A 27,297-nucleotide genomic window follows, 5' to 3' on the forward strand; every position below is an offset into this window, starting at 1 on the left:
GGGGGAAAGGCAGCAGAGACAGACTTGGCGGTAGATCACAGACGTGGCAGACAGCCTGGGTTTGTTTGCGAGCGTGAGGTTTGAGATGCCAGGGATTGAAAAGAGATGTAAGCCAATAGATCATAGTATTAATGGTGATGGCTAACTAGTTTCACTGAAAATTTATGAAGCAAAAATAATTTATAAATAATAATGTGTTACTTTAGGCATACTTTAAGGCCCTGTACCAGGTATTTTCCCATGTAATTGAGCGCAATTCTTTCATCTTGAAATGCGTCTCATGCGGCCCAACAGACGCCCAACTACAGGAAGTTTCAAAGCATGCGGTTATGCCAGGTTGAGCGTATGGGCAAAGTACTTGAAATGCAACTTGCCAGTGAGCTCAACCACGACACTTATATTAGTGGTGGTGTCTGTCACGATAGCCAGGGCATTGCTAGCCATTCCTCAGGAGCCACGCTGAGTAGCTCCACAATGCCAGTCCCTGTGTGACTTTCAAGAATGGCTCTAGTTTGTAAAATGTGGGAAATTAGCTCCCAGTGTTCGTTAACAAAATGACTTGTAATGGTTACATACAGTGCCGTGGCATCACAAGTAAGGACCACTCTCGGTGCTGCATTTAGGTTGGTTATGACAGCATCTTTCACCCTCTGGTATATTCGCGGGACTGCTACCTCCATCAAATAAGTGTGGGAATTACATATCGCTGATCTAATCTGATCTAATGTGTTTATCATAAGGCGAAAGCCCGGGTTCTCCACGACACTGCACGGATATAGACTTTGGCAGATATAACACACGATAGTGTCAGTGATCTTAAGTGCACGCGGAGAGTTGGATGCTAGTCTGCTTATTTGGCTCTCCAAAGTGCGTTGTTTGGGTTCAGGCTTTTCTTCGGTAAAACTCGCTTGTCGGGATGGGGGCTCTGCTGGTGAACTCAGAGGTTAGTTGTATTACCTGAATATTTGATAGCTCGCTTCTCTTCTCCAGTAAATAGTAAAGATGTGGTGGCGCAGCTATACTGCCTCCGAATGTCTAAGCGGGGATATGGATACTAGAAAATGGAGAATCAATACTGTATCAATTTTAATAATACTGATATATATCTATGTATCAATTATTAAGCACATCCCTACTTTACGCTGTCTTTTTGGGAACCTTCTTGAGGTGAAGTGATTACATGAACCACATTGACTCTGTGCCTCAACCTTTTTTGGTGCAATGTAGTGAAGGCAATGCTTTTAAACAGATGGGCAACATGTCCCCTTCAGGTCTATGGAATATACTGAAAAGTGATAGTAGTAGATGTAAAGTAGTTGTAGTCATTACCATAGAAAGTTATACACTAATTTGACATCAAAACCTAACCTACGATTACCATTAGAAAACCATTAATTCATTTTAATTTCTGTCTCCATCAATGGGGCTTAAAGTACACTATGTAATTTTTCTGGTTGTCTCCATAGAGATGTTATTCTTTAGTCTCAAATGTACTGCTGCATGGCATTACACATTTATCTGCATGGGCACAAGCAGGGCCCACCAGCTCTGTGGAGAGGCGACCCCGCTCACAGTATTTGTGCAATAGAAATGCTTTAATTGACTAAAGAAATAGATACATTTACTGCCATGCTGAGGAGGAATCCAGACATAACAGTAAAATTTTCCTGGAGAAAAGTAGGTTACAGACCCCCCCACCAGAAAAGTTACATAGTGCACCTTTAAATGTTGTTCACTAAAACACAGCCAGTAGTTGAAGGAAATACCCAACTCATTTGGACAATACAACACTCATAATTAGGGATGCAAGGATTACTATGGGGGTGGCGCAGTGGGTTCGGTTTGCCCTCTCATCAGATGGTAGTCACTTCAGACCTCTCCCTCTTGTGTTCTTGGGTGGTAAAAGCCACCCACAAAGATAATTTATCAAAGTAGACCTGACCATCAACTCCCCAATAAGTGAAGTTATTCTTTCAAAATCACAGATCCTTTTGTCACTGGACTTGCCCCTGGGGTCCTAGCATTTTCATTTCTATCTAAAACTATTATGCCTTGGATGAATATTACATTGTACTTTAGATGGTTGAGTTTTATGACCATGTAATGATCATCTGTGAGCTCAGTTCTAATCAGGGTGATAAAATAAAACCCACTTTCCCCACAGCTATAACTTTACTCATTACCACTAAGCACTTGCTCCAGTTAGGCCAGATCTAACATGCTGTATTATTACTGGGACACACATGGATGGGTTTTTTTGTTTTACTGGCTAGTTTTGAAGCAGGGTTTTAAGCAGGGTTAAGAACATAGGTAAGGTCTCATTAAATAGATATCCTAAGCCTAACGACCCTGTACAATGTAGACACTAGTGTTGTCATGATACTAAAATTTTAAACCTGATTTTGATACAAAGGTCAAAACAAAGATTGTTGATGCACAATTATAATATATATAACATAACTGTCCTGAATGAGTGGCCAAACTGACTGAAATAATGGGGACTGTGTAATGACTGGATGCATTATTATTATTATTATTATATGCAATATTTTGTATGGTGCAAGAATGGGAACTGTGCAATGACTGTAATGTTCAATGAATGGAATGTGCAATGAATGAATGTGGAATGTGCAATTGTGTGAAATGTGCAACCATGGGAACTGTGCAGTGAATGTAATGTAGTGTGCAATTTTTAACTTGACCCTTTTGTGACCCCAGCCCCTGGGACAACAGATGGAAATTAGCCTTTGGCTATAATCTGGCATCTTTGCATTCATGTTGAATCATGTCCGTTCATCAATATGCATTGTCCCAGTCAAATAAATAAATAAATTACGGAATATTATTAGTGAGATGAAAGCATGTAATTATTAAAGTCAGAATAAGTATTATCTTTTTGCCTTTTATCACAAAATGGTAGACCAGACAACCATGTGTGTTTGTTTTCCAGTATGCCTTAGATTGCTGTGGTCCTACACCTCTTGAGACAGCAGGAGGTGGGCCTGCTGTCCTCTGCAGTTACTACTGATCAAATGACCAGGGCAGTGCAGATGCGGGCAAAGAGGTCCATCCATGTTTTGCTCTGGGACTTTGAGTTAGAAGGTAAAGATGAAGGGAAAGCCAAACGCCTTCTGAATTTGATAAGACTTCCAACTCTCTCTGAAGCCTGTTAGTTCAGTCCTGTGCACTAATGCTGATTCTTCTCTTTACCGCAGACTTGGGATGTTCTGAATAAGCTCAAAATGAGAGACTTCATGTTTGAGGCGAAGGGGCCCCTCATGTCTCCTGAAGACATCCCTGAGAGCTTTCCATAGGTAACACACACTGTTCCTTTTCATGTCTGTTTGAAAAGAATGTTCAGCTCATTTAACTTGTCTCTGTCCCCCACGGACCCACAGCTCCTCTGCCTGCTGAAGGCCATCACCAACCTTATGGCTGAAGAAATCTCTGCTCTCTTCTCTCTTGAACCTGAGGAGCATGAAGACCCCAGTGCAGACCTGGATGTGCTCCCCCTGCTCTTCTTCCTCCTGAGGACCACATCCAAGAAGCTTCAGAGGAACCAAGCCTCACCTGTCCTCCCTGAGGTTGAGGTAGTCCCCTCTGAAGTTCTCTGTGACCCACAGCCTGAGGAGCTTTCTCATTCTGCTTCTGCAAATGAGTGTCTTTTCAGGCACCCAGACTCAAAGCGATCCCTAGACTGGAGCAGATCCCTGCACTATAGGACCTCATGGTCCAACAGTGCCCCCTGTCTCTATGCAGTAAATCGTTTGTGCAACATTTTGGTGTGATGTGTCATCATGCTATATATGAAATACCATACATTATTGGTGTTGTTAAACTGCTTTTTTCTCTTCCTTTTCTCCTAGACAATAATTGATACAGAATTGCAGATTACCATTTCAGTTTACCAATAGTTTACCATTTGTGGAACTAGACATCAGGGTTTAATCAAAACATGTTATTAAATCTAGTTTGAATAATCTAATAATAAGTACGGTGTGATGCTGATATTTCCAGAAAGTTCAGGTCCTTCAACTTGTGGAACTGGTGGCTGTCAACAAACTCAACAAGACAGAATGAGCAGAGCTCCTCTTAAATAGCCCCTTAGCCCCTCCCCTGGGCAAACCGAGTAACAAATCAGGGTTTTAAGGTTTCACTAAGCAAAATTAATTAATCAATAATCTTTTTAACATTAACACATTCACCAAACTTTGGTCCATATGGCCATTACTTTATTAATAAAAACATAACAAATCACCAAATAATTCACAAATTCATTGCAGTGCTTTAGTCCATTATATCCTAGAGTGCTGGCACCACTCACCACTGTTTACAGCTCGACTACTTGCTTATGCAAGCATTTTCGTTTGATGCTTGATTTTGTGTCTTGGTGTTTTATCTGATTTAGGTTCACAAGTAAAAATAGTGCTCCATACATTACATCAGGCAAGTGGTTCTCAACCTGGGGGTCAGGGCTTCATGGAGATCACAAAATGATTTCAGGGTGTCTCCAGATGATATTGACAATTTGAAATGAATAGAATCAATAGTCTCAAGGCTGGACATCCTTCAAATGCAGTGGTAAATGTAGATTGTTGTTTTTTCTTTAGTTTTTTTTTACGTCATTTACAATGTTATTAAAAAATATGAACAGCACTAAATAAACAAAATTGTGTACCTAAGGGCATTATTTATTCAACTCTCTGCATTTCAAATTATTGTAGTGCAGAAGTTAAGTTCCCCACTAGTACAAAAAAGTACACACGATAAATATCCATCCTAAAAAATATTCTTCCTGCTATCATTCCATTTATCATTTATTACATCGATATAGTACTTACTGTTTCGGACCTACTGTGAACTACTTAGTGATAATATATATACAGTCACTTTGGAGAGTGAGTGCAAAAACATTGAATCAACAAAACAATGGCCATGAGCCTACTAGTCAGTGTTGCTATGCCCATAATCAAATAATAGAGCATGAGACTAGTGGCACATGCCTTTATATCAAGTATATATATCACCTGGATGAGGGCAGAGTTGACAGAGCCAGAGGAGGGTCACAGCTGGTCCATGATGAGTGATTGTCCCCCGGGTGACACACATCAGGCGCAGACAATCTCTGGAAAGGGCAGAGGGCCTCATACATACTGTCTCTTCAAAGGGCAGGTCTGGGCAGAGACAAGCACAGTATGGGCCGTGTCTGCTACAGACCACATACAGCTGAGAGGGACTCTGGCTCTGAAGACGCAAATGACAAAGAAAATATTTTAGATACTTCTGACATACTTCTGACTGGACTTGCAATTAATGAATACTATATTAAAGGTGCACTATGCTACTTTTTTGGTGCTTGTGTCCTGGAAGGTTCCAACATATAGTATTAAACTCTATCTTGCATTTATTCAATTACAAGTGTTTTTATTTCTCAAAAATGCCTTGAAAAACATGAATTCTTACTATGAGTAACTAAGGCCTAGGACAGACTAAACGCCTATTTCGCCCTACACAAGCTGGAAAACTGCATGTCTTAGGCGTGTAGATTTGAGAAAATAAAATCCAACTTTTTTTTTGACACTTGATGAGAGCATAGACTACACTACAATGGAGTCATTACTCATTCACTCCACACTCAGTGGTAGTATGCTACTATTACAGCCACAGCTTCCCTGAGGGAAGAGAGACTCACACACCACATTCACAATCTGTACTGTATATTGAGGAGTCCTGAAAATGTATTTTGTAACGTTTGGTAAATAAAGAAAAAGATGCACTGTCAGTTAAACTTCCCTCTAAACTCCTATCTATTTTTAAATTGCTTTCACTAATAACCATCAAATAATGACTATTACTTCTTATTCACTACTGTGACAATCACAGTCTTCAGTGTTCAGCTCTCCCAGGTGTACCCTCTTGTGTCTCTGCCTCTTCTCCTCTTCTGTCTTTCTGGTCCCATTCCAATCCCCTCAGAGGATGCTCCAGTCCAGTTCTTTCTAAACTCCAGCTCTCCTCCTACAAACCACAACAATATTCAGCAATCTGTAGCATCACTTACATAAGCTGACCCCATCACCAGAACACTCCAACAGTTTATCTGGGGTCATGTAGCTACAGGGAAAATCGGAAGCAACCTAGAGTCTTTTGAAGAGATTTTTCTAAGTATTTGCCGACTGTATTTTGCTCCAAAACATATGCATAATTAACCATGTATCCTTTGATAACCTGATACTCTGAATATGAATGAAGTCTTTTATTTACATACAGAATGTGTGCACAGACTGCCAGTAATGAGCGAGAAACGTGTTAGAATGCATCACGAATAATAAATGCAATTAAGAAGGCTCCAGTCTGGTGAAGTGGAGTGAAACTGTTACATTAGTGGATAAAATCGTACATGGTCTTCATAAAGATTGTAATAGAGTAGGTAAAGGCACATTATGTAACTTTTCTGGCAAAAGGGTCCACCACCTGCATGCCTGCCTGTCTCCACAGTGATGTATCTTACGTTTTCTGTATTTTCCGGAGTCACTGGACCATTTTTTGGGGAAATTTATTTTACAGAATTTGAGACCAAGAACAGACATTTTATCTTTAAAGGCCAGTTATAATAATAACAAGAAAATAGAGAACAACAAGGCTGAATAGCAGTACAATAGCAGAACTGAATACATGTCTGGTATGTTAACGTAAGATATTAACAGTTAATCAGATAACTAAAGCATAAAAAACAAACTAACAAGTTAACTTTACTCTCAATCTCACTTCAAATCACTAAATCCATTGAATTCTTCATCCTCGGTGTAGCTTCTGAACAAGGAGCGTTCCAGAATATGATTTTCTTTTAGGGAGCATTTTTGTTCAGTCTTTCTCACATGTCTTTTAAATTACCATAATGTTGAAATTTTCAATGGTACAGGAGTAGGAGATACTGGTACACAAGCCCAGAGTGCCCTTGCGCGGGTGTCAGTGACAATAACAGAGATATAAGTCACATCTGAGTATAAGCCGCACCCCTGGCCAAACTGTGAAAAAAAGTGTGATTTATAGTCCAGAAAATACGGTACTCAATTACAGGTAGGTTCATTGCAAAAAAGAACATGCCCTCTTTCTGTGAGCAGGCTGACTTCTCCACAGATCTGATCAGCAATTTGATCTTGAGGAACTTAGGTGGGGATAAGACAAGGTTCCAGATTAACTACTTTGTAATGTATAGAAAAAGGGTTATTCATGGCTAATTTAGGCTAATATAATAAAACATTCTAGTGGCTTAGTTGTATAGTAAAGGGAAAAAAGGTGTGTCCAGCCCAGGCTTACCTCACTCCTATACAGTTTACAGTTTAGTCGGCGTGAGCATAAGGCATATGTGTGTTTGAGAGCCTACGGCAAACCACAAGTGAAGCAAAAGTCTGCAGACACCGCCCCGGGCAGACCTAATATGGCCCAATTCTGACATGCCTGCCTAACCGTGACTCTGCCGGGTTTCATTTCTGTTTCCTCAAATGGATACAAGCGCCCAGCAGCGAGGGGCCACGTGGGAGGCTAGCTATATCACAGCCCACATGCGCCGCTCCGAGTTTGAACCAGAGGGGAAAGGAAGAAAGAGTGGTCGTCTGACAGCGGTGCTCACAGTGTGCCAAAGAATAGCGCAACAATGGATTTAGGCGGTGCAGGGCTGGATGAGAAATAGTACCACTGGTCATATAGTGCCAGCAGTAGTCAACAAATCAGGGAAGAAAGTGCACTGTTTTGGCATGCCAGGTGCAGTATGTACTGGGTTTTATTCAAGGAAAATTCTGCAAAAAATATTCTGTGAAAGGTCTGGTGGACACTTATGTTACTTGAGAGTTTTCTCATTATTCATATACTCACCTAGCCCCATATCCTAGTAATTACCATATTTTCCAGACTATAAGTTGCACAGATGCGCCTTATAAGTGAAATTATTAAAATATATAATTTCGCATCTTCATTATTGTCACACTGACAACTGCACGAGGGCAATCTAGGCTTGTGTACCAGTATGACAGCCACGTCGTCACCGAGGATTAAGAATTCAATGGATTTAGTGATTTGGAGTGAGATCGAGAGTTTCGTAAACTTGTTAGCTTGTTTTTTATGCTTTAGATACCTGATTAACTGTTAATACCTTACATTAACATACCAGACATGTATTCAGTTCGCTGTCTATGCTTCATGTAGCTGAATACATATCAATATAATATAATATTAAAACTTGCATTTAAAGATAAAATGTCTGTTCTTGGTCTCAGATTTTGTAAAATACATTTCCCCAAAAAATGCGTCTTATAGTCCAGTGCAACTTATATGTGTTTATATGTTTTTATCTTCATTATTATGCATTTTTTGGCTGGTGCCAAATTCCGGAGCGACATTCCAGAGTGACTTATAGCCCGGAAAATACGCAATTTGATACATGTAGGGTAAAAAAAATGTCACATACCCACATCTCAATAGCCACATCAATAAAAAAATGCTAGTTAGAGTAAAATGCCAGTATGAACTCAATGGACCTTATTAAGTCTTATATTAGTTATAATCTATGACACTTGTGGATCATTATGTTTTAAATTTGGACAATTGAAATCGCAACATTAATCTAAAATGTAATAATAATCTTTGGGCAGAGTTGTATGTGAAAATTTATCTCAAATATATATATTATTTTTTGGGAGGACAGGCTGGTAATGTCTCTCTGTCAACTGTAGACAATCTTTATCAATGTCAAGTCATAGTTTTCTTCAAGATTATGTCTGTGTAATCCCTCTTCTTCCAGGTAGTTTTTCGCAAAAGATAATTGAATTCTGTCAACTGGAAGTGTGAAGCCCAGAAGCCCCTTATGAAGAGTGTAAAAACAAGGCAAGCTACGTCGCCCGGACCGGCGTTACCGGGGCCCCACCCTGGAGCCAGGCCTGGGGTGGGTGCTTGACAGTGAGCGCCTGGTGGCCGGGCCTTTCCCCACTCGGCCCGGCCTGGCTCAGCCCGAAGGAGTGACGTGGGGCCGTCCTCATGTGGAGCCACCACCGTAAGGAGGATCCGTAAGGGGCCAGTGCTTGAAGATCTGGGCGGCAGTCGAAGGCAGGGGCCTCAACGACCGGATCTCTGGACATGGAGACTAGCTCTGGGGACATGGAATGTCACCTCGCTGGGGGGGAAGGAGCCGGAGCTTGTGCGGGAGGTCGAGCGTTACCGACAAGATATAGTCGGCCTTGCCTCCACGCACAGTTTGGGCTCTGGAACCCAACTTCTTGAGAGGGGCTGGACTCTCCATTTCTCTGGTGTTGCCCGCGGGGAGAGGTGGCGAGCTTTTGTGGGCTTGCTCATTGCCCCACAGCTCAGCCGCTTCGTGTTGGGGTTCACTCCGGTGAACGAGAGGGTCGCGTCCCTGCGCCTTCGGGTCGGGGACAGGTCTCTCACTGTTGTGTCGGCCTACGGGCCAAACAGCAGTGCAGAGTACCCGGCCTTCTTGGAGTCCCTGGGAGGGGTACTAGACAGTGCACCAACTGGGGACTCCGTTGTTCTCCTGGGGATCTTCAACGCCCATGTGGGTAACGACAGTGACACCTGGAGGGGCGTGATTGGGAAGAATGGCCTCCCTGATCGGAACCCGAGTGGTGTTTTGTTATTGGACTTCTGTGCTAGTCACAGTTTGTCCATAATGAACACCATGCTCGAGCACAAGGGTGTCCATCGGTGCACGTGGCACCAGGACACTCTAGGTCAGAGGTGGATGATCGACTTTGTTGTCGTGTCATCTGATCTCTGACCGCGTGTCTTGGACACTTGGGTGAATAGAGGGGCTGAGCTGTCAACCGATCGCCACCTGGTGGTGAGTTGGATCTGCTGGCGGAGGAGTGAGCCGGACAGACCTGGCAGACCCAAGCGTATTGTAAGGGTCTGTTGGGAACGCCTGGCAGAGCCTTCTGTCAGAGGGGTCTTCAACTCACACCTCCGGGAGAACTTCTCCCTGATCCCGGGGGAGGCTGGAGACATGGACTCTGAGTGGGCCATGTTCTCCACTTCTATTGTCGATGCGGCCGCTTGTAGCTGTGGTCATAAGGTCTGTGGTGCTTGTCGCGGCGGCAATCCCCGAACCCGGTGGTGGACACCGGAAGTAAGGGATGCCGTCAAGCTGAAGAAGGAGTCCTATTGAGCCTTGTTGCTCGTGGGACTCCTGAGGCAGCCGATGAGTACAGGCAGGCCAAGCGTGCTGCGGCTCGTGCGGTTGCAGAGGCAAAAACTCGGGGTTGGGAGGAGTTCGGGGAGGCCATGGAGGAGGACTATCGGACGGCCTCAAAGAAATTCTGGCAAACCGTCAGACGCCTCAGGAGGGGGAAGCAGTGCTTCACCAACACTGTTTACAGTGCGGGTGGAGAGCTGCTGACCTCGACTGGGGATGTTGTCGGGCGGTGGAAGGAATACTTTGATGATCTCCTCAATCCCCCCGTCATGTCTTCCGAGGAGGAAGCAGAGACTGGGGACCCGGAGGCGGACTCGTCCATCACCCTAGTTGAAGTCACTGAGGTGGTTAGCAAGCTCCTCGGTGGCAAGGCTCCGGGGGTGGACGAGATCCGTCCCGAGTACCTCAAGTCTCTGGATGTTGTGGGACTGTCTTGGCTGACACGTCCCTGCAACATCGCGTGGCGGTCGGGGACAGTACCAATGGAGTGGCAGACCGGGGTGGTGGTCCCTCTGTATAAGAAGGGGGACCGAAGGGTGTGTTCCAATTACAGGGGAATCACACTCCTCAGCCTTCCCGGTAAGGTCTACTCCAGGGTACTGGAGAGGAGAATCCGACCGATAGTCGAACCTCGGATTCAGGAGGAGCAGTGTGGTTTTCGTCCCGGTCGTGGAACACTGGACCAGCTTTATACTCTCCATCGGGTCCTTGAGGGTTCATGGGAGTATGCCCAACTAGTCCACATGTGTTTTGTGGATTTGGAGAAGGCATTCGACCGTGTGCCTCGTGGTGTCCTTTGGGGGGTGCTCCGGGAGTATGGGGTCCGGGGCCCTTTGCTAAGGGCTGTCCGGTCCCTGTATGACCGGAGCAGGAGCTGTGTTCGCATTGCAGGCAGTAAGTCAGACCTGTTCCTGGTGCATGTTGGACTCCGCAGGGCTGCCCTTTGTCACCGGTTCTGTTCATTATATTTATGGACAGAATTTCTAGGCGCAGCCAGGGGCCGGAGGAGGTCTGGTTTGGGAACCACAGAGATTTCATCTCTGCTGTTTGCGGATGATGTTGTCCTGATGGCTTCATCGAGCCAGGACCTGCAGCAGGCACTGGGGCGGTTTGCAGCCGAATGTGAAGTGGCTGGGATGAGAATCAGCTCCTCTAAATCCGAGGCCATGGTTCTCGACCGGAAAAAGGTGGTTTGCCCTCTCCGGGTGGGTGGTGAGTCTCTGCCCCAAGTGGAGGAGTTCAAGTATCTCGGGGTCTTGTTCATGACTGAGGAAAGGATGGAGCGTGAAATTGACAGGTGTATCAGTGCAGCATCTGCAGTGATGCGGTCGCGTATCGGTCCGTTGTGGTGAAGAAGGAGCTGAGCCGGAAGGTGAAGCTCTCGATTTACCGGTCAATCTACGTTCCTACCCTAACCTATGGTCATGAGCTCTGGGTAATGACCGAAAGGACAAGAACGCGGATACAAGTGGCCGAAATGGGTTTCCTCCGCAGAGTGGCTGGGCGCACCCTTAGGGATAGGGTGAGGAGCTCAGTCGCACGGGAGGAGCTCAGAGTAGAGCCGCTGCTCCCACACATTGAGAGGAGCCAGCTGAGGTGGCTCGGGCATCTGCTCAGGATGCCTCCTGGATGCCTCCCTAGGGAGGTGTTCTGGGCATGTCCCACCGGGAGGAGGCCCCGGGGAAGACCCAGGACACGCTGGAGGGACTATGTCTCTCGGCTGGCCTGGGAACGCCTTGGGATCCCACCGGAAGAGCTGGAGGACATGTCTGGGGTAAGGGAAGTTTGGGAGTCCCTGCTTAGACTGCTGCCCCGCGACCCGGCTCCGGATAAGCGGAAGAAAATGGATGGATGGATGGATGGATGGACGTGTGACAACATCCAAGTGGCTTCTTCAGTTCTTTAAGATTAAGGTTTAAGAAATGCATTGGACAGGAATTAAACTCCTTGAGAAAATTCTGGTCACTTTTGATACGGGGTGGACATGACATGTTCTTAATTCCTTGCCAAAATGTTAGAGTGTATTGTAATTTTACCTGTCCAAAGTAACCAATGAGCTCTCCTGGCAGGTAACTGAGTGCCACACTGCTGTCCAATGAGGCGGAGAGGAGGAGGAGCCTTTCGCCGTGGAGACATGCCTCCAGGTGAGTGACATGGTCCAGGTGTGGGCGGGACGTACGCAGAAGTTCAGGAGGTTCATTCGTCACTCGCTGGGTCGCGCTGAGGCAGTAATTCTGTGGGATGAGACGTCTAATTAGAATGCATTATTATTACTTTATGTTATGTCTAGAAGCAACTCTCCCACTCTTTAAAAATGCATATCAGAACTTACATCAAAGCAACGCGGGATTGTTTTATCATCAAAGCTGAAACATCGCAATTAGCGCATTAGTTTTCAAATGTAACATAAAGTTTAAACTCTGCCCTTGGAGAATTTTAAAATAGAATCTCACTCTGCGTCATTTGTACTGACTGTACTGATTAAATCATTTTTTAACAATTTGCAGTGGTTTCAAGTTATTCCTCACTTACCTTATGTATTCTGAGCATCCTAATTATTTACCACAATGAGTTTATAAGCTCTTTTCACAACTTTTAGAGGCCAGTGTGGAGTTTTGCTGCCAAGATAATGCTATAACAACTATCATGTTAACTGCACAACTAGTAACGGGATAATACAACTCTCTTTTAATTAGATGCACAGTACACAGCGGACTTATTTTGACCTCAAGAGCTGCTTATACAATATATTATTACTCAAATATGTGGAAAAAATCGGGTACAGTCCCTTTAAAGTGACAACTATTATAACAAAGTGAACCCCTGTGTTTTAGTTGTAGTAGTACACATTACCCTGTTCCAAATTAGCCACAGGATTGGATTTTCTTCCCTTAGCAGTTAGCTCACAGAACCTCTTTAAGACTGCTTTATGTACATTTCCATAAAATAAAATGGAAGCCAATTGAGATGCATCCATCGGAGCTGCTCTCGTCTCGTAAGTAGTGACAGAGAGAGGAGTTTAGTTTAGAATAGTATCAATAGGGTGTTCTTTCACAGTGATTAGAGGCATGACAGCACATCTGAGACTAAAGCTCTAATCCAGGTCTGTGGAGTCGAAGTCAAAAAGTCAAAAGAGCTTTTAAAGGTTTCACAAACTCTTAAATAGTTCAAACGAGGCATTAAGAATTGCGAGGTTTCAACTGGCATAATACTATCGTCTTTGGGTATGTAATGGAGCTCAACTGTCCCAACCACTTCAAAGTCCGCTCTAGCTCCGGAAGTAAATTTTCCGTTCATTTTTCCCATAGACTAACTTGAAAAATTCAGATATTAAGAGTTCAAAGGCATTGTGGAGGCTAACCAGCTATGTGATAACCAATATCCATAACACGGCTGTTTTAAGTCCATAAAGTTTATGTTTATAAAGTTTCAGATTTCAGATTTTGTGGTCTTTAGTTACCACATAGATGATTAGATATGATCAAGCTTTCAAACTTTTAATATATATTTTTTTTAGGAAAGTCTATGGGAAAAGTGAATGGGAAATTTACTTTGGAACCAGGGGTGGGCGGTCACTGTTGAGCTCCATTTCGTCAACTCAAACAACTATTTAGTCCTAGTTCTTAAGTCCTTTTGGCACATTACAAGCATAGACTGTATATTTAAATGGACATAGCTAACCTAAGGTGAGGTGAGCATGGGTGCGCTTCTGGATCAATTCACTTAACATTGGAAAACTGTCACCCCTCTCCCTGTAACTCCTGCTGTCAGGCTTGTCATGTTGGTCTTATTTTATTTTAATTCCAAATATAGAACTAGCTCCAAATTCGCCCCTATAATTGCTAGCCTCAATGAGTTTTATCTGACTGGAGCCAAACGCTATGAATGACGTTACACTCCCTTAGTCCACTTCTTTATACATCTATTGTTTCAAGCCATCAAAGTCAAATTTTACAACAGTTATGTGAAGGTGCAAACTTTTTGCTGAAGAAATGCCCATGTTAAAGGCCCTCTACCTGATTCTTTCCCCATGTATTTGAGCAAAATTAGTCTCACCCCAGCACAGATATATTGTATGAGCAGCTCTTGCATTGTGTAATGTCTGCATCTAATTAGCACTGTTAGGTTTACTGTGACACCAAAACTCCACTCTGGTCTCTGAAATTGTAAAAAAACACATTTGTAAACCCACTTTATAAACTCATAATTAGGATACTCAGAATACATAAGGTAAGTGAGGAATAACTTTGGACCACTGTAAACAGTTTAAAATGAACTAGTTCTGATTTTCATGTTATAAGATCATACAAATCAGGTACAGCACCTTAGCAGATCATTAACTTTGATTGTGAATTAAAGTGTTACGTTTTGGCTGTAGAATAGATCACAGTCTGCCCAAGCTTTTGACTGAAGTAACAGATTTTTGCCTAAACTATCACTTACATCTAGCTGTTGAAAAGGGAAATTATCAGATTTAACATTTGTGTTTTCTTCTTTTGGTTATTAATTATAAACACAGGTAAATGTAATTACTTCTTCACAAAGACTTAGAAACTAGTCCATGTAATCCCTCATTTGTCCACAGTGGTCTATGGTAGAAAAGGTTTGAAAGAAACAAACTAATTAAAAGCTGATAATAGATAAATGTACCTGTATGTCCCATGTCTTCACTGTCCCCTCCTTGTCTGCGGTCACTAAATATACTCCACATGGGCTCACAGTCATTACGACGGGCCCCAGGTCACTGCTGTGGGCTGTGAATTGCCCCAGAACACAACTGTGGGCGGTGTTCCAGAACGTCACTGTGCCTGAACCTCCACACCACACCAAGTCTGCACCACCTAAAACATAAATGAAGATTATGTAAAAATGAAGGAAAGGCAAGTTTATGTGCAGAATAAAAACCTTTCAGTCATATGCACAGCTAAACAGAACCATTTTGAGCCTGGATTTAAACATTGTCAAAGTAGAGGCCTGTCTCACATCTTCAGGAAGATTGCTCCAGGTTTTAGATGCATAAAACTGAAATGCTGATTTCCCATGTTTAGTCCCAAGAACAAATACTTATGCTAACCGTCTCCATAACAAAATTATAATCTATGTATGGTTCATCGCTCAAGAGACAAGAGAATAAACTACTACTATGTCCACATCAATAACAAAACATATATATTATTAAATGAATTACTACATTTACCAAAATACTACACCCTCACTAAATATACTGTATGAAAAATATACATAATCACACATATAAATCATTTTCCTTTTCTTTTTTCTTCATTTTATATATTTTTTTGTTTATTTATTCAACGCAGTGAAGTTGAGGCTGCTCAACTAATGGAATCAAGCTCAGAACAGCTTGGGTCTTTTTAATCAAGACGTCCACAGCCAAACCACAGGCTTTTACAGTCAGTCAAGCATGTGGTTTGGAGCAGAGTTCAGACTTTGGAGGAAGAAAAATTAAACTATTTTTGACTTAAATTGCTCTAATTAAAAGTCGTTTTATGTTCACAAAGTTAGTATTGAAAGACTATTTTTATTTGATTTGATGATCAATCAATAAAAGAAAGATGGCGCCTGACATCTGTGGGACACTCCAGTCAAAAACAGCTTGCATACTAAATGCTAAATACGCTGTTTGTAAGTAATTTGTCTTATCGCTCTTACACATATATTTTATTAGCATTGTCACTTTGCACTCTGACCTATCAACATCAGACTTGTCACTATACCGATTTTGTTTGATGGACTTAAAGTGGACTTATTAACTTTCAACCATGTTATAGTTGGTTCCTTTCACCATTTACTCAATCAAAGTTTTATTTGGAGTGATTTGTGCATGTTTGAGCCATCTTTAATCGCTTATTTTTAAGATGCCATATTGCATTGGGCACTGCAGTTTTCTAACACAGAAGAGTTAAGTCGTGTTAGATGAATTTTGAGATTAAAGTGTTCAAATTCTAAAATAATGATCCACGGATATCATAGATTATAACTATAGAGCACAATAGGCCTTCTTTAACGTTCATGAAACTTACTCAAGCTATGGACAACTTCAACTCTAAAAACAGGTCCATGTTACTTTTTAAAAATCTTATGCTACTATGACGCATGATGTGCCCTCAAAGTCATGTAATAATAAGCTATTTGGACCTGATTGTAAATTAACTGTACCCTTACAAGTCTCAGTGTAGGAATGTCCTATCCTTTTTAATATCTTATAATACAAACAGCCAAGTGAATATGTCCCACACTTAAAATTCATCTAGAACCCCACCTGCCAACTCCATTATCCGACAAAATGCACTGCTCTATTGACTCGAGGTCCACTGTGTTTATAGAGGGCTTAGAGCGAGCTACAGGCCCCATATATTCGTCAAAATCACTTCTACCCGCTGCCGTAAAGTCTCCAAAAGCTAATAATGCTTTGCTACAAGGCAAAAATTGTAACTGAAGCTGCAGCTAGTAATACGCTTGTATATAAATCAACATGAATAAAAACAACAGGTGCTGTCGAAGTACATTGAAAAGGAAATCGCGTTGGTAGTGGCTGCGCTGGAGTTTATTGCTTTAAAGTGGTTGCAGGCACGATGGCAGCTCCACGGGCGATGCAGAGCTCATGTATTCAGTTATAAGGTACCCAGAGACATGGTACACTATTACAATGTCAAGATTAATAAGTTACCTGTAGACGATGTGTTCTGTCGTCCTGGTATGTAGAGCAAACAATTGCTGGCTTTATTGGTTTTGTCTAGTGGAGGAAAACAGGAAGACAGGAAGAATAACTGAAAAGAAGGTTGAAGAGTGTTTTATAATTAGTTGATTAATTTGGTGCAAAAGGTAAATTCACAAATGTTAAACCTGTTCAGTATTAGTGACTAGACCCCAGAACTCACTGTATTACAACAAATATTTAAGAATATTAAGAATTTTACTTGCCCCTCTGTCTGTATTAAATATGATTGACCTATAGAATGTTTAGATGTCATCTGAAACCCAGCAATGCAGATGGGGGGCTTGTGTGTAGTAAATAATATAAATGGCCAGGTTTAACATTTGTGAATTTATCTTTTATCTCTTATCTTTCATGGCAAAGTACAATGTATTTAATAGGAAAAACAGTCTCTTATCCCCATCTGAGAGAATGACATTTTCACATTCTATAATCTGAAAACCACACAGTCACATTTTTAGATTACACTTTACATCAAGGAACCACCCACCCATTTACACACACATTCATACACCAGTGTGCGCAGGCAGTGGGGGTGAGATGCGTTAAGTGTCTCACCCAAGGACACAACAACAGCATTCATTTATGGGAGTTGGAATCACACCGCCGACCTGTGGGTTAGTGGACCTGACTGCTCAACGGATGATAGTTTTGTTGTTTTGTTTTTTTAAGTCCTTAGTAGGATTTGAACTGCCAACTTTTAGATCAGAAGACAAACACTACCGACTGAGCTACTGTCACTTACTGTTTGCTAGATTCATTATCGTGTTAATAATAACTAATGCTTTACATATGAGGAGCTAGGGCTACAAAAATACAGGCATCTCTATAGCTTAACAAAGGCATGCAGTGAAAGATGGATTAGCCAATAAGGGACGTGTGTGGCCCATTTGTGTCAAAACAAATATGGCAGCTTACAACAAAAAGGACTAAGAAACTGATGGATGAGAAATGGACTTGTCTATTTCCCATGTGACTGAAATAAAGTAACCTGATTGGACGGCTTTGTCTGAGTTTGGGCTGAGACTCAGAGGAGGTGGTGCAGACCAGACTGATAGAACTTTTGTGTTGGTCAGATCAGATAGATAGAATGTGATGACGTATACTCCCAGATTCCCCTATTGATTACATTGTACTTTGCCATGAATTATCCAAAAAGTAAACACAAATGCTGAACCCGATCACTGCTATTGGTAACTAAAGCCAGGAACTCACTGTATTGTAACAAAAACCTACATTTTAACAATATTCATTCATAGCTGCCCCCTGTCTGTATTGAATATTATTGGCCTGTAGAATGTTGGGATGTCATTTTTACACTAGCAATATAGGGAAATCTGGTCAAGCAATATTCAAAAACTACTAGCTATTTCTGACTGGATAGTTCTGTAGGCTCTTTCTGCATCACTGTGTTAGTTTGGCGGACCCATCTTGCAAGGTCCTAATCCTGAAATCTGTTACATTAAGAACCATGTACTAATATCATTGCTGTTAATAAGATTCCTATAGTACAGCTTGGGTCACATGACTACCTAAATATACAAATGTTTACTGTTTAGGAAGTATGAGTGCCTAGGCTTGTCATGATAACACATTTTGGAGTGTGATATATTGCTGAAGTAAATAAATGATAATATTGAAGCCAGACCATAAAACAGAATTATCCTCCAAAAAGTATTCTAAATGTACAATATTGTTGAAAAAAAAAATTGAGCTGCAATAAATAAATAAATAACAGAAAGCAACAGTTAAGTAGTTAGATTGCGTTTATAATGAGTCATAGTCAATGAGTCAATCATCTACGGCACATGTGTCAAACTCAAGGCCCAAGGACACAATGTGGCCCGCCATGTCACCTTATGTGGCCCACGACAAGGTAAATTAAAAGGTATGACTGTCTTAAAATATGAGTTTATCAGGAGATACACATTTACACAGATGTTTTTTTCATATCTATGCAAATTCATATGCAATATTCGTGATTTGAATAAGTAATAAATACAGAAATGGTTAATTAACAAGATAAAAAAAAAAGTTTTACATTTACATTACATTATTTACCGGTAGTCATTTAGTCATCATTTATACTGTCTTACATTTACATCTTTGAGAGCAACCATTTTGCTGATGTGGCCCTCTGTCAAAATGAGTCTGACACCCCTGATCTACAGCATCATGATGTCAAAAATTAACCAAAAAATTTTCAATTGGTACAAAGAAAAAAATTACTCACGATAAATATGGACTCCCAAAAAGTATTTGTATTGAACAATAACTGGATATAGTATTTATTGTGAGAACAGCAAATATCTGAAATTCCTACCATTTTCCATAGAAATAAAGTGCCTCAGTTTGAAGGGAAACTCACATTTGACTTACCCCCGTTTGGTCCAGTATTTATCTGCAGTCTCCTCAGCACTTTCTCTGTGCTGTTGTTCCACACTGTTATTTCCCCATTACAGCTCCCTGGACACAGCAAAATGAATAAATAAATCTATTTGATAAATAATGTTTTTTAGTATTGACAAAAGTGATACTCATAAATTAGAATGTCAGAATTCATTGACTTTGTAATGAATGATAGTTCTGTAATGAATGGTAGTTATTTCCATAATCATTTGAGAAGCATGTTGGTGTCCTTCTCATTCTGTAAAGCACTTTGAATTACTTTGTGTATGAATTGTGCTATACAAATCAAGTTGCCTTGCCTTGAAATTTAAAAGCAAAATTGTCAAAACATAAAATTAATTTTCTCACGAAGCAAAAAATAATTATTCTAGGGCCAAAGATCAAGATCCAACATCATGATTTTGCTTTTATCCCAATTCATGTTATGTTATTCAATGTTTTTATCTGTCATTAAGAGTAAATTAAAGCCATCTACTGCTTCACCCTTCACTGCAATTGGTTAAATCCACCTGTCACTCAGAGCATAACAGAGGCTGACCAATAGGAAGGCCTGTGTTTTAACATAGTGCCGCATTAAACAGAAAACTACTGCGCCCTCTTGTGTCTACTTATCTGCGTGTCTTCATTTCATATGCCAAAATGCTGGCAGTGATCCTGTCTACTGATTGGTGGAACATTTCCCTGGCCGGTGGTTGGCGAATCGCTCTCCCCGTGCCACCAATCCACGGTCTCTACCTGCCAGTGCCGCCCCCTTTTTAATTACCTGTAACTGCCTCGCTCGGCCTTTGTGATTTATTTCGTTGAGCCTCCTTTCATTGTTATGTAGTTTTATTGAACACTTATACTTCTATATCAGATGTAAGTTGTATTCTTTTACTTGTACTTTATAATTAAAAGAGCTATTATTATTTACCCGGTTACCATCTGGGTTGTGTGTTACTTCCTTTCATCCCTATTGTTTGTCACACTCAGGATGATAACACTAAAACAGCATATCGTCACAGGGATCTGATCACAATTAGAGTTTTATCGCCATATTGCTCAGCCCTAAATTATCCATCAGTTGACCTTGAAAACAACTTTACACATAAAAAATCAAAATAAGCCAGAGTACAACTGTTTTGCCTAAACCTTCCTCTTTCTACTAAATTATGCATCTTTTCCACTACAACCACTTACACCAATCTGTCTCTCGTTCCCATCTGTTCCCTCTACTCAGCACTGACTTTAAGAGGATCTTCAGATCAGATGGTGTATTAGGGTTTTATGGCAAAAAATATCACTATATTGACTGATGCAATAATCAGTATCGCAAAAAACTAAAGATATTACAATAACTGTTACAATAAATATCTGACAGAAATTTGCAGTTTGTTTTTATGGAAATGTGTTTTTTTATAATGAAAACGGCAGATTTTACAATTTTTCTTACCAAGCCTCACTTTCATTTTGGTTTTGTCTAAGTTATTTGTTTCTGACAGTTGTGGCCAGTAACAAATGTTTGCAGATACTGATAATAAGTCTTTAATATTCAAGCATAGGCTGTATAAAGAAGTGGACTAAGTGAGTGTAACGTCACCCATAGCGTTTCGGCTCCTGTCAAATGAAGCTCATTAGTGCTAGCAGTTATAGGGTCATATTTGGAGCCAAGTTGCATATTAGGAATTACAACCGTGAGAATCAAAGCAACCAAAGAGCCAATCCGGAGCGAAACCGGTGAAGGTAAAGCCTCTTTCCGTCCACACAGCTGGTTTAGCAGGGAACAGGTGCTTAGCAACGCTGTCGATCAAACCTGTTGCTAACACTAGCAGGAGCGAACTCGGAAAAGAAGGCATCTGATTTGTTGGTTATTAATGTTCATACCTTGATTTATGGACACAATAGCGAAATAAAAACACAAGGATCATGTAGAGTTGGTTAATTTGTAAATGACAAAAATGATGAGACTCATTGCAGCAGTTACAGAGAGACGGGTGACAATTTTTCAATGTAAAGTCAATTGGAGCCAGAGTCGATGGAGCTGGAAGCAATTAGCAGTGTAGCTATTTTCATTTATATATACTGTCTATGTATCCAAGCAAGGACTACATTGAGGACTACATTTAAGTTATAGTTATTGAGTTTACAAATTAACTTTGCACTTTTGTAAAAATAATAACAAAATATATTTATCTGGGATGTAAAATCATTTGTTGCATGATGATGTAAAAATACAGCCATATTTTATTTTAATGTCTCTTCTATTTCCATTTTTTTTCATCATTAGTCTGTTCAGAAATACAAATTTGATGCACAAACTGGGAACGACACATGGGCACACACAAACTGGGGCAGTGCAGAAAAAAATACCACTATAAATATCCGTCAAACTTTCAGTATCGAGCCAATATCGATACCTGGGAAAACCGTGAAGCCTTAGTGTCTCATCAGGCCTGTAGTCTAATCACATATGTGCAAGTGTGTGAGGGATGTAGCCGTGTGTCTGTCGGAGCAATAAGGAATCATCTTTATGAGACTGTCGCCGCTCTAAATTATTGATGCGGACCACGAGCGCGCCTGTATTTCAACTGACTTTTATGTATGGAGAAGGAATGTGTGATTGCAGCACCGAAATAGAGTGGGAAGAACAGAGGGGAGAGTTAACCTTTAAGAAGACAACGATATTTGTGTTCTGTTATTTGAATGTATTGGTAAGTTGTATTGTGTTGTATTTGCTGCATTTTCCACTTCCATTTTGAATACTTGGATTGACTTGTCTGATATTTTTCAAGCATGACAATGTTTAAACTCGTGTCCAAATGTAATTATATATATTGCTTTATAAATTAAAAAGGGGAAATTATGCAAAACTATTTTTTTTAGCTTTCTACCATGTTGTAACATTGTTTCCTCATCAAAAACATGCTGCAAGAGGTTTTAGATGTCATCCATGCTCATTGTAATGTGATAGCGCTCTGAAGGAGGAGTGACCCAGTGTGGAGAGCAAAGGGACTGGGGACTCAAAGCATCAAAAACGAAACTGAAACTTATCAAACACGTTAATATGTTGTTTTTGGCAACATGGTGATATAAATGTCAGTGTCAGCAGTTGATATCGTGTAGAAGTAAAATACCCCGTCTTTAAAGAAACAAAGATGTGATAGAGAGAATGGGGAATCAGAAAGCTCAAAAGGGTATTTCTATAATATTAGTGAGATATTTGGATTGAGAGAAGCATCTGTGAAAGGTTCCAGGTCAAATTAACATGCTTGTGATAGTCAATTATATTATTATATAATATACTATTAAAATTGATTAATTAACTAAGCCTTGGGGTTATAAAGCGCTTTTCAAAATACCCAGAGCACTACAATACTATATATAGCATCTCTGCTATTACTATTGTAGCCACACCTGTCCTGATCACCAGTCACTCACGCACATACCGGATTCAGGTGGGTATGTATCTTGCCTAAGGATACAACAACAGTATAGAAATTGGTTTGGAAATTGGATTGGAAATGACCACAATAGATCAGGAATATTTGCAACACTGTTGCCAGAAAACTTAAATGTAGGCAAGTAAGACTAAAAAGTTAATAGTACTTGGAAATAATACTTGAAGAAGAAGTTGAAAAAGTCCAGATTAGACATGCATAGAGCAGAGGTTGTGAATAATTAATAAATGGGTAAGATTTGGAAAGACCAAAGAGATGATTTATGGTATGTGTATAAAAAAAAATTGTTACTCTCAGAAGCACATATCATCTTTTAAAACTTACTTCTGATTCCGTCCAAACAGCCATGAAAGATTTACTACTACACAACCCTGGCAAACTTTCTCCAAATCACCGATGCACTACGTCGTCAACACCCCCGAACTTTCATTCACTTCCGACTTCCTGCCTGGAACTTTTTACACCTTAATCCCATTCGGAGCATCAATCAAAGTTCACACGAGTTTGTTTGGGAGCTGTTTGGAAGGTGTTGAGCTGTGGAGGATTAAAAATGGCGGGGTCTGTCACTGCGAAGGTGCTACAAGACCCCAGTGAGAGGAGAAGCCAAGCGGAACCCAGAGCGAGCATTCAGAATATTCAATGAGAAAGTTCCCATTCCAACTCCAGCCAAATCCCGATACATGAGACGAGCAGCTGCGTGGCCGATCCCAAAGACGCCGAAGTCGTCAACATGTTTCTCAAAAAAAAAAAAGTTTAAATTGACTTTTGTTGCCGATGTGCCGTGATTGCCATTCATTTGGCGCATGCTAGCACATCATTTGGCAGCATGGATGGTTTAGATGGGAAAACAACATTACTCAGTGCAACCTGGAGGAAAGGCGCTGCCAACTGAAACTAATGCGTCAAAGCTTCTCAGTCCTGTATTTTCTGCTCAAATTGGTTAAGAAAAAAAATGTTTTAAAAGAGTGGAAGTCAAGAAAAGAGCTGGCTGTTGATGTAAAATTGTAGGAACTGTGAAAACTATGGCGATATGCTGTTGAACTGAATGTAGCATCAACGTCACCAAAGTCAATGAAATTATTTAATGGCATAGTTTGTTTAATTATGTGGTAAGGCAAATGGCGGAAAACACTAGATGAGCCCTCACTTTTGTTAAACCTAATTTTGAGCCAGACATAGAGGCATAGGATAATTATGAAGTACAGAAACATGTTGCTTAAGAGCTCAGGTGGTAGAGTGAATGTAACGTTCTTCTGTCTGCAGTAATCCTAAATTAATATAAAAATATATATTAATTAACAAAACGTGCATTTGAATAAGAGCACAAAAGGTGTGCTTCTAATTAAGCACCTCTTCACAGATCTGACTTGTAGCTTGACTTGGTGATGTCAGCTTCTTTTCCCTTCACCATAAAAGTTACATAGTGCACCTTTAAAGTTCCTAAATGTTAAATATTATCTATAAAGAAAACTTACAAATTCATGTTTATCATTTTGCTGCCTTAAATGGGATAGAACTTTTTATTAGTACCAGGTGCAACTACATGTCACTCCTAGAATGTAATTGCCTGAGATGCAGAATACACACTTCTTCAGTCTCCTTGAGTTCAGATAGGGGTGATTGACAGGTGGATTAGCCAATCAGGGACACACATGGTCTATCCGTATCAAAACAAATATGGCTGCTTAGGACAAAAAATATTTAAGACGGGGACTGAAAAACAACACGGATTTCTGCAGAAACAATGAGCAAAGCACTAAAGTCATCTGAGGTGGGACAATTGTGATTGTGTTTGTAAATGATAAGTAACCACTGATCCCATCATTCTGGACTTGTCAGGAATAAACACAAGTTAGGACCACGCTTGTGATTATGTACAAATGTAAAATACTAATATGTAGGGGCACCATGTAAAATGATTAGTCAAGTCAAATTTATTTATGAAGCACATTTAAAAAACAACCACAGCTGCCCAAGTGCTGCGCAAAGGCAAAATAAAGTGCATCTTATAAAACAAAACATGCAAAAATACAATTAAATCATACAATACAAGCGTCCTGCTCTGTTCATGTTAAAAGCCAGTGCAAATAAATGAGTTTTCAACAAAGATTTAAAAATATTTATAGATTGGACTGTTCAAATACACAGAGGAAGTTGTTCCAGAGATAGGAAGGGGCCAACCCGTGGAGGCATTTAAAAAACATCTAAACAATCTAAAACTAAACCCTGAAGCTGACATGGAGCCAGTGCAAAGACGCCAACACAGGAGAAATGGCTCACATTTCCTGAAGCCCTGGTCCAACCCACAGTACAAGGAGTTACAGTTGTCTACAGGTGATGAAGGCATATATGACACGCTCCAGGTTTGTGCGAGGCAGGTATGGCTTCACCTTATTACATAAACTCAGTTGGTAAAACTTACAAATGTAATTATATATATATATTGCTTTATATATGAAAGAGGGAGTATTATGGAAAACCAAATATACTGAATTTATACATTTTTACTTTTAGTTTCTGACAGTCACATTTGTACACACACTTTTACTATTGAAGCTCATGTAGGACCCCCCACTGCCTTCCTGTATCTCTCTCTCACACACACGCACACACACACACACGTACGCACACACACACACACACACTTGAAAGTTCTTCGTTTCATCCCCCCACACTCCCACTGCGAGCGGGCTAATAAACATCATTTAAATTGGGCATTGGGTTTAAATTGGAGTTGGTGGGTGCAGAGCGAGTGTGCTACGTGGGCGGGAGATCGAATGCGGCGGGCTTGCAGGGGATATGAACGGAAATATAAAAGAAAGTTGTACGAGGGGCAGACAAACTCAAGTTGTCGACAAAAGCGAAATTGTGGGAAGAAAGTTTTTGAGGAAGTTTGCAGGATCACAAAGTAGCACTCAGATTGTGGTTTTGTTCTAGCTCCAATTCTTTCCGAGCCACTTTCAGCTTTTGAGAATAGCCCCTCTTATCTAACTTTGCACTTCCGAGCTGAACGAAATGTGCAATAGAGGATACAGCCTTGCTTATTTGAAGGTTTGATATATACAGGAGTGGACCCACAGCTGGAGAGTTGCCAGTTGAATTCCTAAAGGCAGATAAAGTGAAACTTATGAGGTGATTTTTGTAGCTTTTGTACAGTGAATAGAGGGCAATTTACCCTCTTTGTCATAAACGACGTTGACTAATGCTGTTACTGTGAAGTTGCCTTGATCGTAAATAGTAAAAAGTTGGGAGTTTTTGTAACTTTGTAGACATTTTTTTTTTAAAGTTAACAGTAAAAAAAATATATTTCCACGGCTGCTTCTGTTAGCTAGAGGTGTGGGTGTTTTTACATTTCAAAAATCCTGGTGTGAATTTGAAAATTTAAGAGTAAGCCATTTTGCTTTTTTGTTCCTCCAACTGTGATCAATTGCTAGATTTTGAAGTTTTTGGAGCCACATCACATGCAGTGAGTGGAATGCACGTACTTTCTGGGTAGGAGTGTTTGAAGTCATTTTGTTTTTAAAAGAACAATTTCGAGAATGGCATAATGATGTAAGAGGGGCAAAAACAGTATTAACCATTCTACAGTTACTTTGACGCAATAGCTTCAACAACGAATATTTATCAGAATAACCAGATTGAAAATTATGTTTAAATTAGCTTTTAAAGGTGCATTATGGAACTTTTATGGCCACCTGCTTGTCTTCATGCATCTTATGTATGGCATATGGGATTTATTTAATTACAAGTGTTTTTATTGCTCGAAAATACATTGAAAAACATGCATTTTAAGTGAGACTGGAGTGCGCCTATCCACAGATATGACCCCTAACTTTGCCTGATGGCACTACCCATGGAGCAAGCAGCAGCACCTCCATGGAGACCAGCTGATGGCAGAGCCTCCCTCAAATAAGTTACATAGTGCACATTTAACTATAACACACACATTTTGTTTTCTTTTATCACATAATTTAGCAGCATTTTGTTAGTCTCCTTATTATAGATTATATAGTTATCTTGAAATAAAGGGGAAAAAGGTTTGTGCTCTAGCATCATATCAGCATCATCACATATGAAATTAAATGGCTCAGGAGTGAACTGGCTGAAGGACAAAAAAGAACAAACTGGAGCGAAAAAGAACAAATGTAGGATGGAGAGGAGTGAGCTATTGTATTTTTCTAATAATGTCATGCTACGTTAGCATAAACAATGATGGTGTTTCTTTTTTTTTAAACCGTGCATCCAGGAGGGCCACAACCAAAACCTTGTTTAGGGTCACCAAATGCCTTGAACCAGCCCTGTCTGACCACGACTAGAAAGTGTAAGGGTGTCTTCTGGTGAGTTTTAAAGAAAGAATAAGAATGTATTTTATTAGGTAGTATGCTTAATAACATTTGGGAGTAAAAAAACTAAAACAACTCTAAAAAATCAATAGGAAAAGTTTCTAAATACACTTGGCTAAGCTGAATGAAATGCGTCTTGATGGTAAACTATCTCTCTGTGGATCGCTGTCC

The 27,297-nt window shown here is 40.6% G+C and overlaps 1 protein-coding gene across 1 annotated transcript in view; it reads right to left on the reverse strand.

Moving 5' to 3' along the window:
• Positions 1-5,655: 5,655 nt before the first annotated feature.
• The window catches only part of LOC117380664 (WD repeat-containing protein 49-like), a 53,252-nt gene continuing 31,610 nt past the window's right edge, over positions 5,656-27,297 (reverse strand). The window contains exons 13-18 of the mRNA XM_055226202.1: positions 19,317-19,403; positions 16,890-16,955; positions 14,852-15,042; positions 12,238-12,435; positions 5,913-6,015; positions 5,656-5,672 (exon numbers count right to left, since the gene is read on the reverse strand). Coding sequence (XP_055082177.1) covers positions 5,656-5,672; positions 5,913-6,015; positions 12,238-12,435; positions 14,852-15,042; positions 16,890-16,955; positions 19,317-19,403 — 662 coding nt within the window. The remainder of the gene's footprint in view (positions 5,673-5,912; positions 6,016-12,237; positions 12,436-14,851; positions 15,043-16,889; positions 16,956-19,316; positions 19,404-27,297) is intronic.

This window comes from Periophthalmus magnuspinnatus, chromosome 13 (assembly GCF_009829125.3).
Source record: "Periophthalmus magnuspinnatus isolate fPerMag1 chromosome 13, fPerMag1.2.pri, whole genome shotgun sequence".
In the NCBI taxonomy this organism is placed as follows: domain Eukaryota; kingdom Metazoa; phylum Chordata; class Actinopteri; order Gobiiformes; family Gobiidae; genus Periophthalmus; species Periophthalmus magnuspinnatus.